The 13,236-nt window shown below is 45.5% G+C and overlaps 1 protein-coding gene across 1 annotated transcript in view; it reads right to left on the reverse strand.

Annotated features, from left to right (window-relative positions):
- Window positions 1–5,327: 5,327 nt before the first annotated feature.
- LOC115640431 (sodium- and chloride-dependent betaine transporter-like) overlaps window positions 5,328–13,236 on the reverse strand; it is a 45,358-nt gene continuing 37,449 nt past the window's right edge. The window contains 1 exon segment of the mRNA XM_030543170.1: window positions 5,328–5,524. Coding sequence (XP_030399030.1) covers window positions 5,363–5,524 — 162 coding nt within the window. The 3' untranslated portion in view covers window positions 5,328–5,362.

Below are 13,236 nucleotides of genomic sequence, written 5' to 3' on the forward strand. Positions count from 1 at the left end.
GATAACACCTGAGCATATCCGTCGACGGTTCAGAGCCCTAAAGTGGAAACCGGATGTGGCATTTTCCTGACACGCCTATCACATTGAAAAAAATTGGGATGCCTGGATGTCAGGAGCAAGCGTTAAATCTCTGGAATATCTGTCTTTTCTAATGCAAATGGAGCAGTTCCTAGAAGGTGTTCCTGAGGAAATAGAAAGGTGTATCCTAGATGGGAAGCCCAAAACTGTAATTGAGGCAGGGGAGATTGGAGCCAAATGGGTAGAGGTGGCAGAAAAGAAAAAAACTAGTAGCAGTTGGAGCAGATATCAGAAGGGGCAACCCAAAACAAAACCCTATCACCGGGGACAACCCAAGGCCCCACCTACATCCCAAGGAAAGCCCCAGACATCTTATCGTCCCACCACACCAGTCTCCAGCAACCCACCTCGCCCCAGTGACCAGTCAGCTGGGCAATGTTTTAAATGTAATGAGCGGGAGCATTTGAAGGCCAACTGCCCCAAGAACCCCAACAGACTGCAGTTCATTTCACCGGAGTCACACCCAAGGTCCTCAGGCCCAGATGCCTCTCAGGTACCCTGAGAGCAAAGGCAAACTATGAGTGTGGGCAGGAAGAAGGTGACAGCATGGAGGGACACTGGAGCACAGGTGTCAGCTTTCCACCAATCCTTAGTGGACCCCAAATTCGTCAGCCCAGAGGTCCAAGTGACGATTCAACTATTCATGTCAAAATCTTTAAACTTGCCTACAGCTGAGTTCCTGTCCAGTACAAGGGCTGGTCAGGAATATGGACTTTTGCACTCTATGATGATGATCCCATTCCCATGCTGCTGGGGAAAGATTTGGCCAACCATGGGAAGCTAGCCAAGAGGGTGGGAACGGTCACCCGCAGCCAGGCTAATCAAGCTTCCACACCTATCCCTGTTCCTGAGCCTTCCACCAGGGCCCCGTCTGTGTTACCAGAGACCCAGACAGAGCCAGTCCCAAAAACAGACCTGGCGAAGCAACCAGCCCCAGAACCATTGCCAGCACTGAGTCCAGTGCTTGCAAACCCATCTACAACTTCAACACCAGAGGGCACCACCAAGCCTGCACTGGCAGCAGCAGCAGATAACTGTATGCAAGAAGCTCAGCCAGAGCCTGAAATACCACATTGTGCACCAGCAGAGAGCGGTTCACAGTCAACGAAAACAGCCCCATCACCTGCATTGCTTCCAGAGGGACCAAGCCCAGGTCCACAATCCAGTGAGGAACTGATGTCTCCAGCATCAAGGGAACAGTTCCAGGTGAACAGGAAGCAGATGAAAGCCTCCAGGGAGCTTGGATGGCGGCATGGAGCAACCCACCACCTCTCAGCTCATCTAATCAATCCTAGAAAAAGGACTTTTATACAAGGAAACTCTTTCTGGTGGGCATCAGGAAGATTGGCATCCTCAGAGACAGTTGGTAGTTCCAACTAAGTACTGGGTAAAGCTCTTGAGCTTAGCCCACTATCATCCTAGTGGCCATGCTGGGGTGAACAGGACCAAAGACCGTTTGGGGAGGTCATTCCACTGGGAGGGAATGGGCAAGGCTGTTTCTACTTATGTCCGGTCTTGTGAGGTGTGCCAAAGAGTGGGAAAGCCCCTCGACCAAGTCAAAGCCCCTCTCCAGCCACTCCCCATAATTGAGGTCTCATTTCAGCGAGTAGCTGTGGCTATTATGGGTCCTTTCCCAAAGAACACACCCAGAGGAAAGCAGTACATACTGACTTTCATGGATTTTGCTACCTGATGGCCGGAAGCAGTAGCTCTAAGCAACACCAGGGCTAAAAGTGTGTGCCAGGCACTAACAGACATTTTTGCCAAGGTAGGTTGGCCCTTTGACATCCTTACGGATTCAGGAACTAATTTCCTGGCAGGGACCATGAAAAGCCTGTGGGAGGCTCATGGGGTGAACCACTTGGTTGCCACCCCTTACCACCATCAAACAAACGGCCTGGTGGAGAAGTTTAATGGAACTTTGGGGGACATGATATGTAAATTCGTAAATGAGCACTCCAATGATTGGGACCTAATGTTTCAGCAGTTGCTCTTTGCCTACAGAGCTGTACCGCCTCCCAGTTTAGGGTTTTCACCATTTGAACTTGTGTATGGCTGCGAGGTTAAGGGGCCATTATAGTTGGTGAAGCAGCAATGGGAGGGTTCTATGCTTTCTCCAGGAACTAACATTCTGGACTTTGTAAGCAACCTACAAAACACCCTCCGAGACTCTTTAGCCCTTGCTAGAGAAAACCTAAAAAAGGCTCAGGAAGAGAGAAAAGCCTGGTATGATAAACATGCCAGAGAGCGTTCCTTCAAAGTAGGGGACCAGGTTATGGTCTCGAAGGCTCTCCAGACCCATAAGATGGAAGCGTCATGGGAAGGGCCATTCACAGTCCAAGAGCGCCTGGGAACTGTTAACTATTTCATAGCATCCCCACCTCAAACCTAAAGCCTAAAGTGTACCATGTTAATTCTCTAAAGCCCTTTTATTCCAGAGAATTAAAGGTTTGTCAGTTTACAGCCCAGGGAGGAGATGACGCTGAGTGGCCTGAAGGTGTCTACTATGAAGGAAAAAGTGATGGTGGTGTGGAAGAGGTGAACCTCTCCATGACCCTTGGACGTATGCAGCGACAGCAAATCAAGGAGCTGTGTACTAGCTTCGCGCCGATATTCTCAGCCACCCCAGGATGGTCCGAATGGGCATACCATTCCACTGACATAGGAAATGCTCACCCAATTAGAGCCCAACCTTACAGGCTGTCTCCTCATGTCAAACTGCTATAGAATGAGAAATCAAGGATATGCTACAGAGGGGTGTAATCTGCTTCTCTGACAGTTCATGGGCATCTACAGTCAGGGCCGGTGCAAGGATATTTTGCACCCTAGTTGAAACTTCCACCTTGCGCCACCCCTCCCCCCCCGATAACATCGGTTCATTGAGGGACAAGTCCCAACGAGCCTTTATAGACCCCAGGGGCCAGCCTGCCCAGGGGTCAGCTATGCCCAGAGGCTGCTCCCCAGACCAGGTTCCCCCACCCCCTGAACTCCCCTGGAGGGTGCACAGCCCCGCCACCATGAGCCCTCCCTTCCCCACCCCGGCGGCCCCCACCCCTAATCTGCTCACTGGTTTTGCTGGGCTTGGGCCGCTGCAGCAGCTCGGCACAGAGGAGCTGCCTTCTGGGAGCTCCTGCAGCGGATGCATGCTGGCAGAGGCCCCTGTGCGCCCCCCCCCAGCTTCCCCCTTTGCCACGCTCGGGCTCTGTGGCTCCTGGGAGTGTGAGCCGCTGCCCCTCCCGGAGCAGGATCAGGGCCCCTTCCCCGGCAGTGACTCACATGTCCAAGAGCCACAGAGCTCAAGTGTGGTGAGGGGGCAGCTGGGGGGCGCACGGGGGCCTCTGCCCACATGCATCTGCTGGAGCCTGCAGGAGCCCCCCAGGGGGGCGCCAGGCCGCAGCCTGGGCAGGAGGGGCGGGGGGCATGGCTGCTCCCTGTTAGCGGCGCTGCCGCCTTTGCAGGGTTCCTGCCCCCCTGTGCTGGCCCGGCTCCTCCATGGCTGGGGCTCACCACCCCCTGCAGGCCGACACTCTGGCTCTCCGGTACCTTTGAAAGGCAGCTCCTCCCTGTGGAGCAGGGCCGCCCTTAGGATTTATGGGGCTCTATGCAGTATTATTAAACTGGTGCCCCTATGCCCGATGGCAGCCTGAGCTTGCAGCCCGGCGGGGGGTGGAGGGACAAAGCAGAAAAAATGACAAGATGCCCAGCCCACCTCACGGTGGCGGAGAGTCACAGTTCCCCGCAGAGACCACTGTACCCTCCCCCTCACACGGAATGGACATGTAGAAGGTACCTAATTAAAACCACTAAACTTAATAAAAATGTCAGTCACAGGTTTCTTGATATGCCCTGAAGTTTGTCAGACATTTATTTGCAAAAACTTTGTGGTAAGGGTGAGTCAGCTGTCTTGCTGAATACAAAATTAAATATTATGGAATACATGATGCAGCTCTTCTCTGTTTTCCAGATTACTACATAATTAACTCACTGAAACAGACATTAATTTAAATTAATCAGTTACAGAGATTTAGTGTGTTCATAACAATGTTCATTGCTTTTAGAAAAAGGGAACACTAATTTACTGTGTGTGATCTCCATAACAATACTCATGTTTATGAAATTTCACCAACTTTAAAAAATATGTTTCCAAAGATTTTAGGCATAACAAAGGATTTTATATCATACTAAGGTACTGATTTTGCTTAAAGCTAGTTCATCAAATAGTCAAGTAAAGAAAGGGAAACTCTTTGTCCAGCTATTTGGAAGCAAAGGGCTGTTGCTTCCTTCACTAGGGGGTGAAGGGAGAAATGGGTGGACAGAAAGGACAGGAAGACTTTGGAAGTAAGTTTTTTTTACTATAGTAATTAAAATATGTATTTTAGATAAGGGTGGCCTTTTGAAGAATTTATTTAAAAAACCATATGTCTGAAGATCCAAGCCTTTAAGGCTAAAGATGATTGTGCATCTAAAAATCTATGCAAGGTGTGCAGATGTGATTTTATAATCTTCACCAACTCACTAATGAAATATTTTTAAAGCAAATTTTAAACTAAGGTCCTGTAGACTGACATGTTCTGAGTAAATATTACAGTCGTGCACAACTGTTTGTAGTACATTCAGAAATTGACAGAAGATAACTGGGGGTTGCCAAATGCCTGTTAAATGTCTTCATTACCCCTTGAATGGCTCTTCAACAGTTTGTGTTGTACTAATAGGTCTGGCAGGCTGGAGACTTTTTCTCAATTTTAACTACAGGAAGACTCAGAGCCTGCAGTATGTGATGGGCTCTCTCTCCCTGGTATGTAGGTGACCTACCTGTGCACTTTCCTTTGACAGCCTCCTGCTTTTTATGTACTTATAAACCATTTAACTTGTTCCTTTTGCTCACACCCCCTCATTTTGTGCCTTTACCTTCCTGACGTCACTTCTGAACCTCTCTACTCTTTGCAATTCCCTTTCCCCATTATTTTATATCTACTGTTCCTTTTTTCAGTGTCAGGGCTCTAAAGTGCTTCTGGTGAAGTCACACTGCGCTTTCCCAGGTGCAGAAGGAGAGAGCTGTCTCAGGGGTGTCAAAAGAACTGCCGTCCCAAGTCTGTATAGTCAACTACCTGATAAACCTGGAGAGGGAGAAGGATGTCCCAGAGTCACTGACTAGGATGGCTCTGCCTCAGGTGTGCAGGGGAGAACTGAAGAGTGCATTGTCCCAGGTGTGAAGAGAAGCCACCTCAGAAACAAGAGGGGGAATCACTCCAGAATGGAAAGGCGATATCCTTTCCCATATACTTTACAAGTGGTTTTCCTTCTCTGTGGTTATGAGCACTTCCTTGGCTGATGGGCATGAGATCCTGTATTCTGCTTCGGGGCTCTCCAATGGTTCAGACGCTCTAGCCCAGTGCTTCTTTGGCTGAGGCAAGTCCTCCGCTGGGGAAGTAAGTTGCTTTAGCCTCTGCAGCGAGACAGGCAGACAGAGGGAATCTCTGTTAATTAAACTGATAAACAAACTGACACCCAATAGCAATCCACAGTAATTGCTGTGGGCAAAGGCATTTCAGAGAGCTAATCCTCTCCACTTTCCATTCCTCCCTCCCTCCCACCCACACAGGCTCTAGTTTTTTTGCTACCCCAAGCAAAAACATTTTTGCCTGCCCTCCCCCACTTGTATTGGCTTTTACATGTTTGCACTTTGCAGTTTTGTTTTGACTGTTTAAACTTTTAAAAAAATGAAAACAGAATTTGTAGTTAGTGAAATAAAACAATTTACTAGTGTAATTTTAACAAAAATACAATTACAAACAATTTGAGTTCAGCTATATACTGTAATGAAAAACATTAGTGTCTTCCAGTTTCTCATAAATTAAAAGAATTTATATGAACTGATTTTTTCTGGTTTTTATACTTGTGCAGTATTTTAACAAGTCAGTGAAATTAAATTTTTTTGCAAAAGTCCTGACATACGATTTTGAGACATGGTGGACCTCAAATAATTTAGTAATCTCAATTTTGAGAAACCGTGCTCACCAGAAGCCACTGATACTGGTAATGTTAAAAGAATGCGTAATGCTATAGCAGTATTTGGAGTGAAAAAATCATTTCTTGCTATAAATTCTAATACTTTTAGAGGAGAAGTTTTAGGACTTATTAGCTCAGATAAAGCTATTAATTCATCATACAATTCTACTGTATCAATGTCAGCAGCGTTATCAGTACTGAGCACTAAATGTAGGTCTTGGCACTGCTTCATGAGGTCTTCTTTGGAAAACTGATTTTTAATATTTCCAATATCGTATAAAAATTCAAAAGTTTCACAATGACCATGCAACTGACAATCTTTCTTCAATGGAAGTTATAGCTACATACAAAATACAACAGAAACATTCAATTTTAAACCTTTTGTTTGGATTGAGAATAGGATCATCATGAGCCTCAGAACAAAACTGTCTTGTTTTTTCCTCGAGGACGAATGAGTTGTTGAGGTGCAAACATTGGTTCAAAATTAACATCCTCTGCTATTGTTGTTGCTTCTTTGACAGTTTCTTCAAATCCTTCATCTGAATGGTACTTTTTAAAATATTCCAGCATTTTATTCAAAATCGTCTTTGTCTCGGATATGTCTATGGTTATGTTCTGCATAACTTTGCTGGTCAAATTAATTTGATTTAGAATATTGTGCCAAATAACCTTGCAACATGAAAATTGAAACGGCATCATTTTTTGAGCCAATGTTTCAGCTTTATGTAGAAATGAAGGTTCATATGACAAGTCCTGGCTTATTTCGAATAGTGCATCGTAAATCTCTCCTGATGAATATCGGAATGGTCTAATAGCGTCTATCCTGCTTTCCCATCTAGTTTGACTTAGAGGTTTAAGTATGAGTTTTTGTTCAAGATGCTTCTTCAAGACTACCCAACGGTGTGTGGAAGCACTAAAAAAGTTGTCAATTGCTTGCACTTTGGTAAGATATGAAAAACGGCATCTTTATATGATTTGGCGGCATCACTGACAACTAGATTGAGCGAATGCGCACGGCAAGGAATGAAAAAAGCTCTATTGTTTAAATTCAATATTCTTTGCTGTACACGTGCATGTCATCCTTGCATGTTTTAAGCTGTTATCATATCCTTGGCTGTGCATATTTTCTAAAGGTATTCCATAGTGTTCCAGTTTCTGTAGAATTACATCTGTGAGGGCTTTCCCAGGAGTTTCATTCACTGGTATAAATTCTAGAAAGTGTTCACAAATTTTCACTTCTGCATTTTCATCAATTTTCAGAAATTGTAAAACTATTGACATTTGCTCAGTTTTGCTCAGATCTTGAGTACAATCAACTATAATTGAGTAATATTTGGCATGTTTCAAATTCGATAAACTTCATTATGCACTCCATTAGAAATTAATTCTATTATCTCATTTTGTATATTTTTACCCAAAAATGGGTGTGACTCTCTCCATCTTTCACTCTTCGAACATGCTCAGCCATAACATTATCAAATTTTGCCAATAACTCAACCAATTTTAAGAAATTTCCATTGTTATTCTCATTTAAAATATCCAAGGATCCACGGAATGCGAGGCACTGTTCGGCTAGGAAATTAATGATTGCCAGTAAATGTTCCAATATCACTTGCCAACGTTGAATTTCTGAATTTAGCTGATGTTGCTGTACCGCATCGATTGTTGTACTGGAATGTAATCTGTTTGACAGCTCAATACAATTTGTCAATGAGCGTAAATGATTTTTTCATGTTCTTTCAAATGCCGATGCAAATTTCGCTAGTCATTAAAACCTGCAGTTGCCAGAAGAATGTCCAAGTTACAGAACAGTTTGCAGCAAAAACAGAAAACTACATCTTTGGTCTGTGAATACACTAACCACGATCTATTAATCTGTTCCCTATTTTTCATTTTTTTCTTCATACTGAATGGCATAAATCGACGATTCGACTCATTCAATGGATATTCAAATGTAGGATCTAGTTTTGAAGGACCTTTTTTCATAATAAGTCGCACTGTATCAGTAATTGTTGGCCATGTACTTGGATCTGATCCTATGTCAGTCTCTCCACCTTCCAATAATTGTTCTTCAGTTTTAGATTTGGATAACAGTTCTTGATTTCTGGACTCTTCAGCTGAAGTAGTAAATCTTTGGATGGATTGTGATTGTTCGTCTTTATCGGTTAGTGAAGATAATCTTTGGTCAGATTGTTGTTCATCTTTATCAGTTGATAAAGGTAATCTTTGGTTTGATTGGTCTTCATCAGTTGATGAATAATCACTTTCAATGAATTGCTTAGAGCTTTCTCCTTGATTGACTTTTTTAAAATACTTTTTTGAAGTACAAGATAGTTTTTCTAATTCTTTTTGCTGTTTCTCTCTCTGTTGCTGGTAAGCAGCACCGGAAAGTCATTTTTGTTTTTGTCCTGGCACTTTAGCCCTATAACCACTGGCACTGACATGAAATGGAAATTAGCGCAAATGGCACTGATAGGGCAGCACAGTACACACACGTAATCATGATTTGAGTGACCGTGTCACAACATGACATTTTTCACATCACACTCCGATTGCTCTACTGTACTTGCTATAGGTAAGGTGCTAGTCATTGGGGAGAGAGAGCTCCCCACGAGCTCGGATACACATTGGACCCAGCCCTGCTGACATTTTCCCAGTGCTGAGACTACCCAGCTGGGAGCCCGAGGGGCATGCAATGGAGAGAGCTCTGGGGCTGGAGGAGCCAAGGAAGAGGTGCTGGGCTTGCTGGACAGATGCTGCCCCTCTCTGCCAGATCACTCACCCTCTGCAGGAGGGGAGGCAGAAGGAGACTCCAGGCACTGGAGTGCTGTGAGGGGTTGGGGAGGGAGGCAGCAGCCTCTGGGGCTCCAGCAGGCAGAAGCTCCCCAGGGGTCCCAGGGACCCTCCCACCCAGCCCAACTCTTACCTTGCTGTGGATCTGGCCTGAGGAGGATTCATCTCCCATCACCAACACTCCCAGGGCCAGGGATTGGGACTGCTGCTGGATCCCAGCCCCACTCATCCTTGGCCCCAGCCAGGACCGGCGCTAGGGGTTTGAGCGCCCTAGGCGGATGGCAATTTCGGCGCTCCGCGCGCTGGTCCCGCAGCTCCGGTAGAGCTGCCGCAGTGGTGCCTGTGGGAGGTCCACTGGAGCCGTGCGAGCAGCCGACCGTCCGTTCGCAGGCGCGACTGTGGCAGCTCCACTGGAGCCGCGGACCAGCGGACCCTCTGCAGGCACCACTGCGGCAGCTCCACCAGAGCCGCCTGCCACCCCCTCCGGCAAAACGGCGCCCACCAATTATTCTGGCGCCCTAGGCGATTCCCTAGGCCGCCTAAATGGTAGCGCTGGCCCTGGCCCCGGCACAAGCTGGGCTCAGCCCAGGCTGCCGCTCTGCTCCCCTATTCCCTCCCCTGGCAGGAGGCAGCGCAGAGGGGATGAGGAGGAGGCAGAGGCAGGGACAAGCCAAGAAGGAGCAGCCTGCCCGGGTGCCATGTTCCCCTGTCCTCTGCAGCCGGAGCAGGGCCGTGATACCGGCTCCCGCCTGAGGGATGGGGGGTGGCTGCTGACCGCGGGAAAGCAGTGTGAACAAGCTGAGGAGCGACCCGTCCTCTGCAGCTGGGGCAGGGCTGCGCTATTGGCTCCTGCCTGAGGGGTCGGGGATGGCTGCTGCCCATAGGAGAGCAGCAGGGATATGCTCCCCACTTAGCCGGCTCCCTGCCCCGCCTCACCCAGTGACAGAACAACAGGCTGGTTTCTGCCCATGGGACGGTCAGGATCCTGCCCAGGATGCCACTTCAGGTATAAGCTGGGGCCCCAGCATTATACCGCTCCGTATATTTTGCTGCCCTAGGCACCTGCTTGTTTAGCTGGTGCCTAGGGCCGCCGCTGCTCGCGCACTCTCTCTCTCTCCTTTTCTTTATCTTTAGCCAGTTCTCATCCATGATTATTCAACATCCAGGCTTACAATGTTACTATTTGTTTACATTTTGGGACACGTATCACAAGGCACATTAGAGATGTATTTATGGGAGGAGGGACGATCTTCTGTTTAAGGCACAGGAGTGGGAATCAGTACACAAGGGTTCTATTCCTGGTTCTGCCTCACATCTCCAGTGGCCTCAGACAAGCCCCTTGTGACTTAATTTGTGGTGCAGAGTAGTCACACCTTCCGCTGCCTTCAATGGGAGTTGTGGCTCCTCTGAACTCATCCGATTCGGAGGGCTGATAATAAAGAAGTGCTGCTTAGTTCCAGTTCCAGTTCATGTCAATAGAAAAATCAGCATCTTCAGCTCTTTGTACCCGTGTCATCAACTGTAAAACAGGGTTACTAATACTGCCCTCCTTACAGGGGTCCTGGGTGGCTTTCATTAGAGGCTGTGCCATGCTTTGTGATCATTGGATGGAAAACGCTAGGTAATATTATCATCCCACTGCACACACCTACCCACAGAGTAGTGCCATAGAGAGAGATGCTTTTAGCTATAGATCTCTCCCACTTCCATGTTTCTAGCATTTGTCTCACACCCTATACCCTCCTAAGACCCTGCACTCCCTGGGACTACCACAAAGTGGTTTTCAGACTCATTGAGCATCAAAACACTTCTCTAACAGACATTGAAATTCATAGCTACATGTGTCTTTCTACTCAGACTGTCTGGCTCAGCACACACCACTCATCTGATCACATGCTTACAGACTACATCACAAACAAGGCCGAGCAATTACCTCATTTATATAATTAATTTTCAAGTATCAGAGGGGTAGCTGTGTTAGTCTGGATTTGTAAAAGCAGCAGAGAGTCCTGTGGCACCTTATAGACTAAGAGACATATTGGAGCATGAGCTGTCGTGGGTGCATCTGACGAAGTGGGTATTCACACATGAAAGCTCATAAGCCAATATGTCTGTTAGTCTATAAGGTGCCATAGGACTCTTCGCTGCTATAACTAATTTTGACTCTCTCTCTCACTTTCTGTTTGTGAATTGCCTGCCAACAGATTGTCTTCTCTAATTTATTCAAAAATATTCATCCAGTAATTTCTGGCATAGTTCTTGGCCAGTAGCTTGTTTGTGATTCCATGTTTGGAATTTGAGCTGTTTTTAACTGGACACATAATGTAACAATGTTTGTGTTTATTGATTGGCCCAATAGAATTTTGGGAGTCAGCTTGCTGGTGTGAATAGTCACAATTACCAATTAGAAATGTGCTTTCCATGAATATACTGCAATATTCACTTTAAATACAGCATGCTGTTCCTTGGAGCTTTGCTGCCAGTACATGCATTGCTTAAAATATTCATAGGCAGTGAATGAAAGAGGGGCACAAGCACACTCAGGGAGACTCTGTTTCAAAATCAGAACAAATATTCATTGAGGACTTTTCTTTGTGTGTATGGGAGGGAGATGGGGGTGGACAGACCCCTTCCTGTATTTCTAATCCATGTCCTTGGAAGCTTCTTTATAAAGAGAAAGTTAAAAAGTCCATGGAAGTTATGTCTGACATTTTATAAAGTGAGAGGTAAACAAAATAATCCCTTAGCTGTACTTGACTAAATCAGTCACTTGAGCACACTACAAATTAGCACTAACACATCATAATAAAATATTTGGCACCTACAGGAACTTTTTGGCTGTAGATCTCAAAATGCTTACCAAAGGTGGATAAGTATCATTCCCATTTTACAGCTAGGAAAGTTAAGTCACAAAGGTCCCCATCTGCTTTTAAGAGCAGATAGTTTAACCTCTTTCAGCTGTGTAAGCTGGTTGTGTTCTAGACTAGGTAGCTGAAGTCTTGTCTACACACAAGTTCTACCACTTTAATTATATCGGTCTCATTAATGCAATAACCACTCCTCCAGTGTGAGGCCAGCTATAGTTTCCCCAGCGACTGCACCTTGATGTGATGTGTATGCTTGTGTGCTCCCAATACCCTGAGAGTTATGTTGGCAGGTGTAGAACTCCTGGTAGGGTCATCCAAGACAGAAAGGTCAAAGGGTAGGAGTCAAATTAAAGGCAGTGCACTGGTCTCACAAAAATGCTCTCCGTTACAGAAACATCTCGGAGACATGATGAATCTATCACAGATTTGCAAATACAAATATCAACTGTGGATAACCATCATGTGCTGGATGTAAGACAAAATAGTACTTATCAACCAGCAAATCCGTCTGACATTCTGATGCTGGAGAATCAAATCCGCAAGGAAGTTGTTAATCTGAAATGGGGTATTTTCACAGCTAAAACTAAGTCAAGAATTGGAAGTTGAAATGGTAGATCACTTCAGAGCACAGGCAGACTGACACAAGTTATCAGAGAAATGAAAATCTCTGGTCCAAGTATACTTGGACTGACTGAGATGAGGTGGACTGGACCCATCTAATTATCACTGGAAGGCATGATTGAAGAGAAGATTATAAACATTGGGAAGGTTAAATCTAGCAAGGAAGCTACTACAGCACTGAAGGAATGAGTATCTGCACGTTCAAGAATACTGACCACTTGTTTTATGACGAACCAAGCAAAAGTCACACTTGTTCAGTGTTACGTACTTAACAAATGATTGCGATGAACAAGGCAAAGATTGTTTCTATTAAAGGTGCAGAGCGTCCTTGGCAAGATCAATAAATATGATATTATCTCTATGGGAGATCTAAATACACAGGCTGGCGATGCTAATACTGGATCTGAGCACATTATGGGCAGAAATGGCATATTAGAACAGACTGACAATGGAAAATGTTTTTATAATTCTGTGTCCTATGCAGTCTATGCATTTTCACACAAGGAAAGACAAACTGACGTGGAGATGAAATGATGGCTTCACCCAGAAACAGCTTGATCATGTTGCCTTTAGCAGGTGCTAGAGAAGATCATAGTTGAACACCAGGCTGTATAGGAGTGCTAGTATCAGAAGTGACCACCATCTTGTTTTTGGGACAATCAAAATAAAACAATAACAAAACAAAACAAAAAAAACACACTCAAGGCAGAAGGAATGTGATACTAGAAAGTTAGGAGATCCAACAGTGAAGGCACATTTCAAGATGCAATTTAGCAATAGATTTGAAGAGATAAAGACACAGATGGATGACAGAAAAACAATGGGAGTTTTTCAAAGAGGCAAGTGAGGATGCATCCAGGACTACCAT

The sequence above is a fragment of the Gopherus evgoodei genome, chromosome 1 (genome assembly GCF_007399415.2).
Source record: "Gopherus evgoodei ecotype Sinaloan lineage chromosome 1, rGopEvg1_v1.p, whole genome shotgun sequence".
Taxonomy (NCBI): Eukaryota; Metazoa; Chordata; order Testudines; family Testudinidae; genus Gopherus; species Gopherus evgoodei.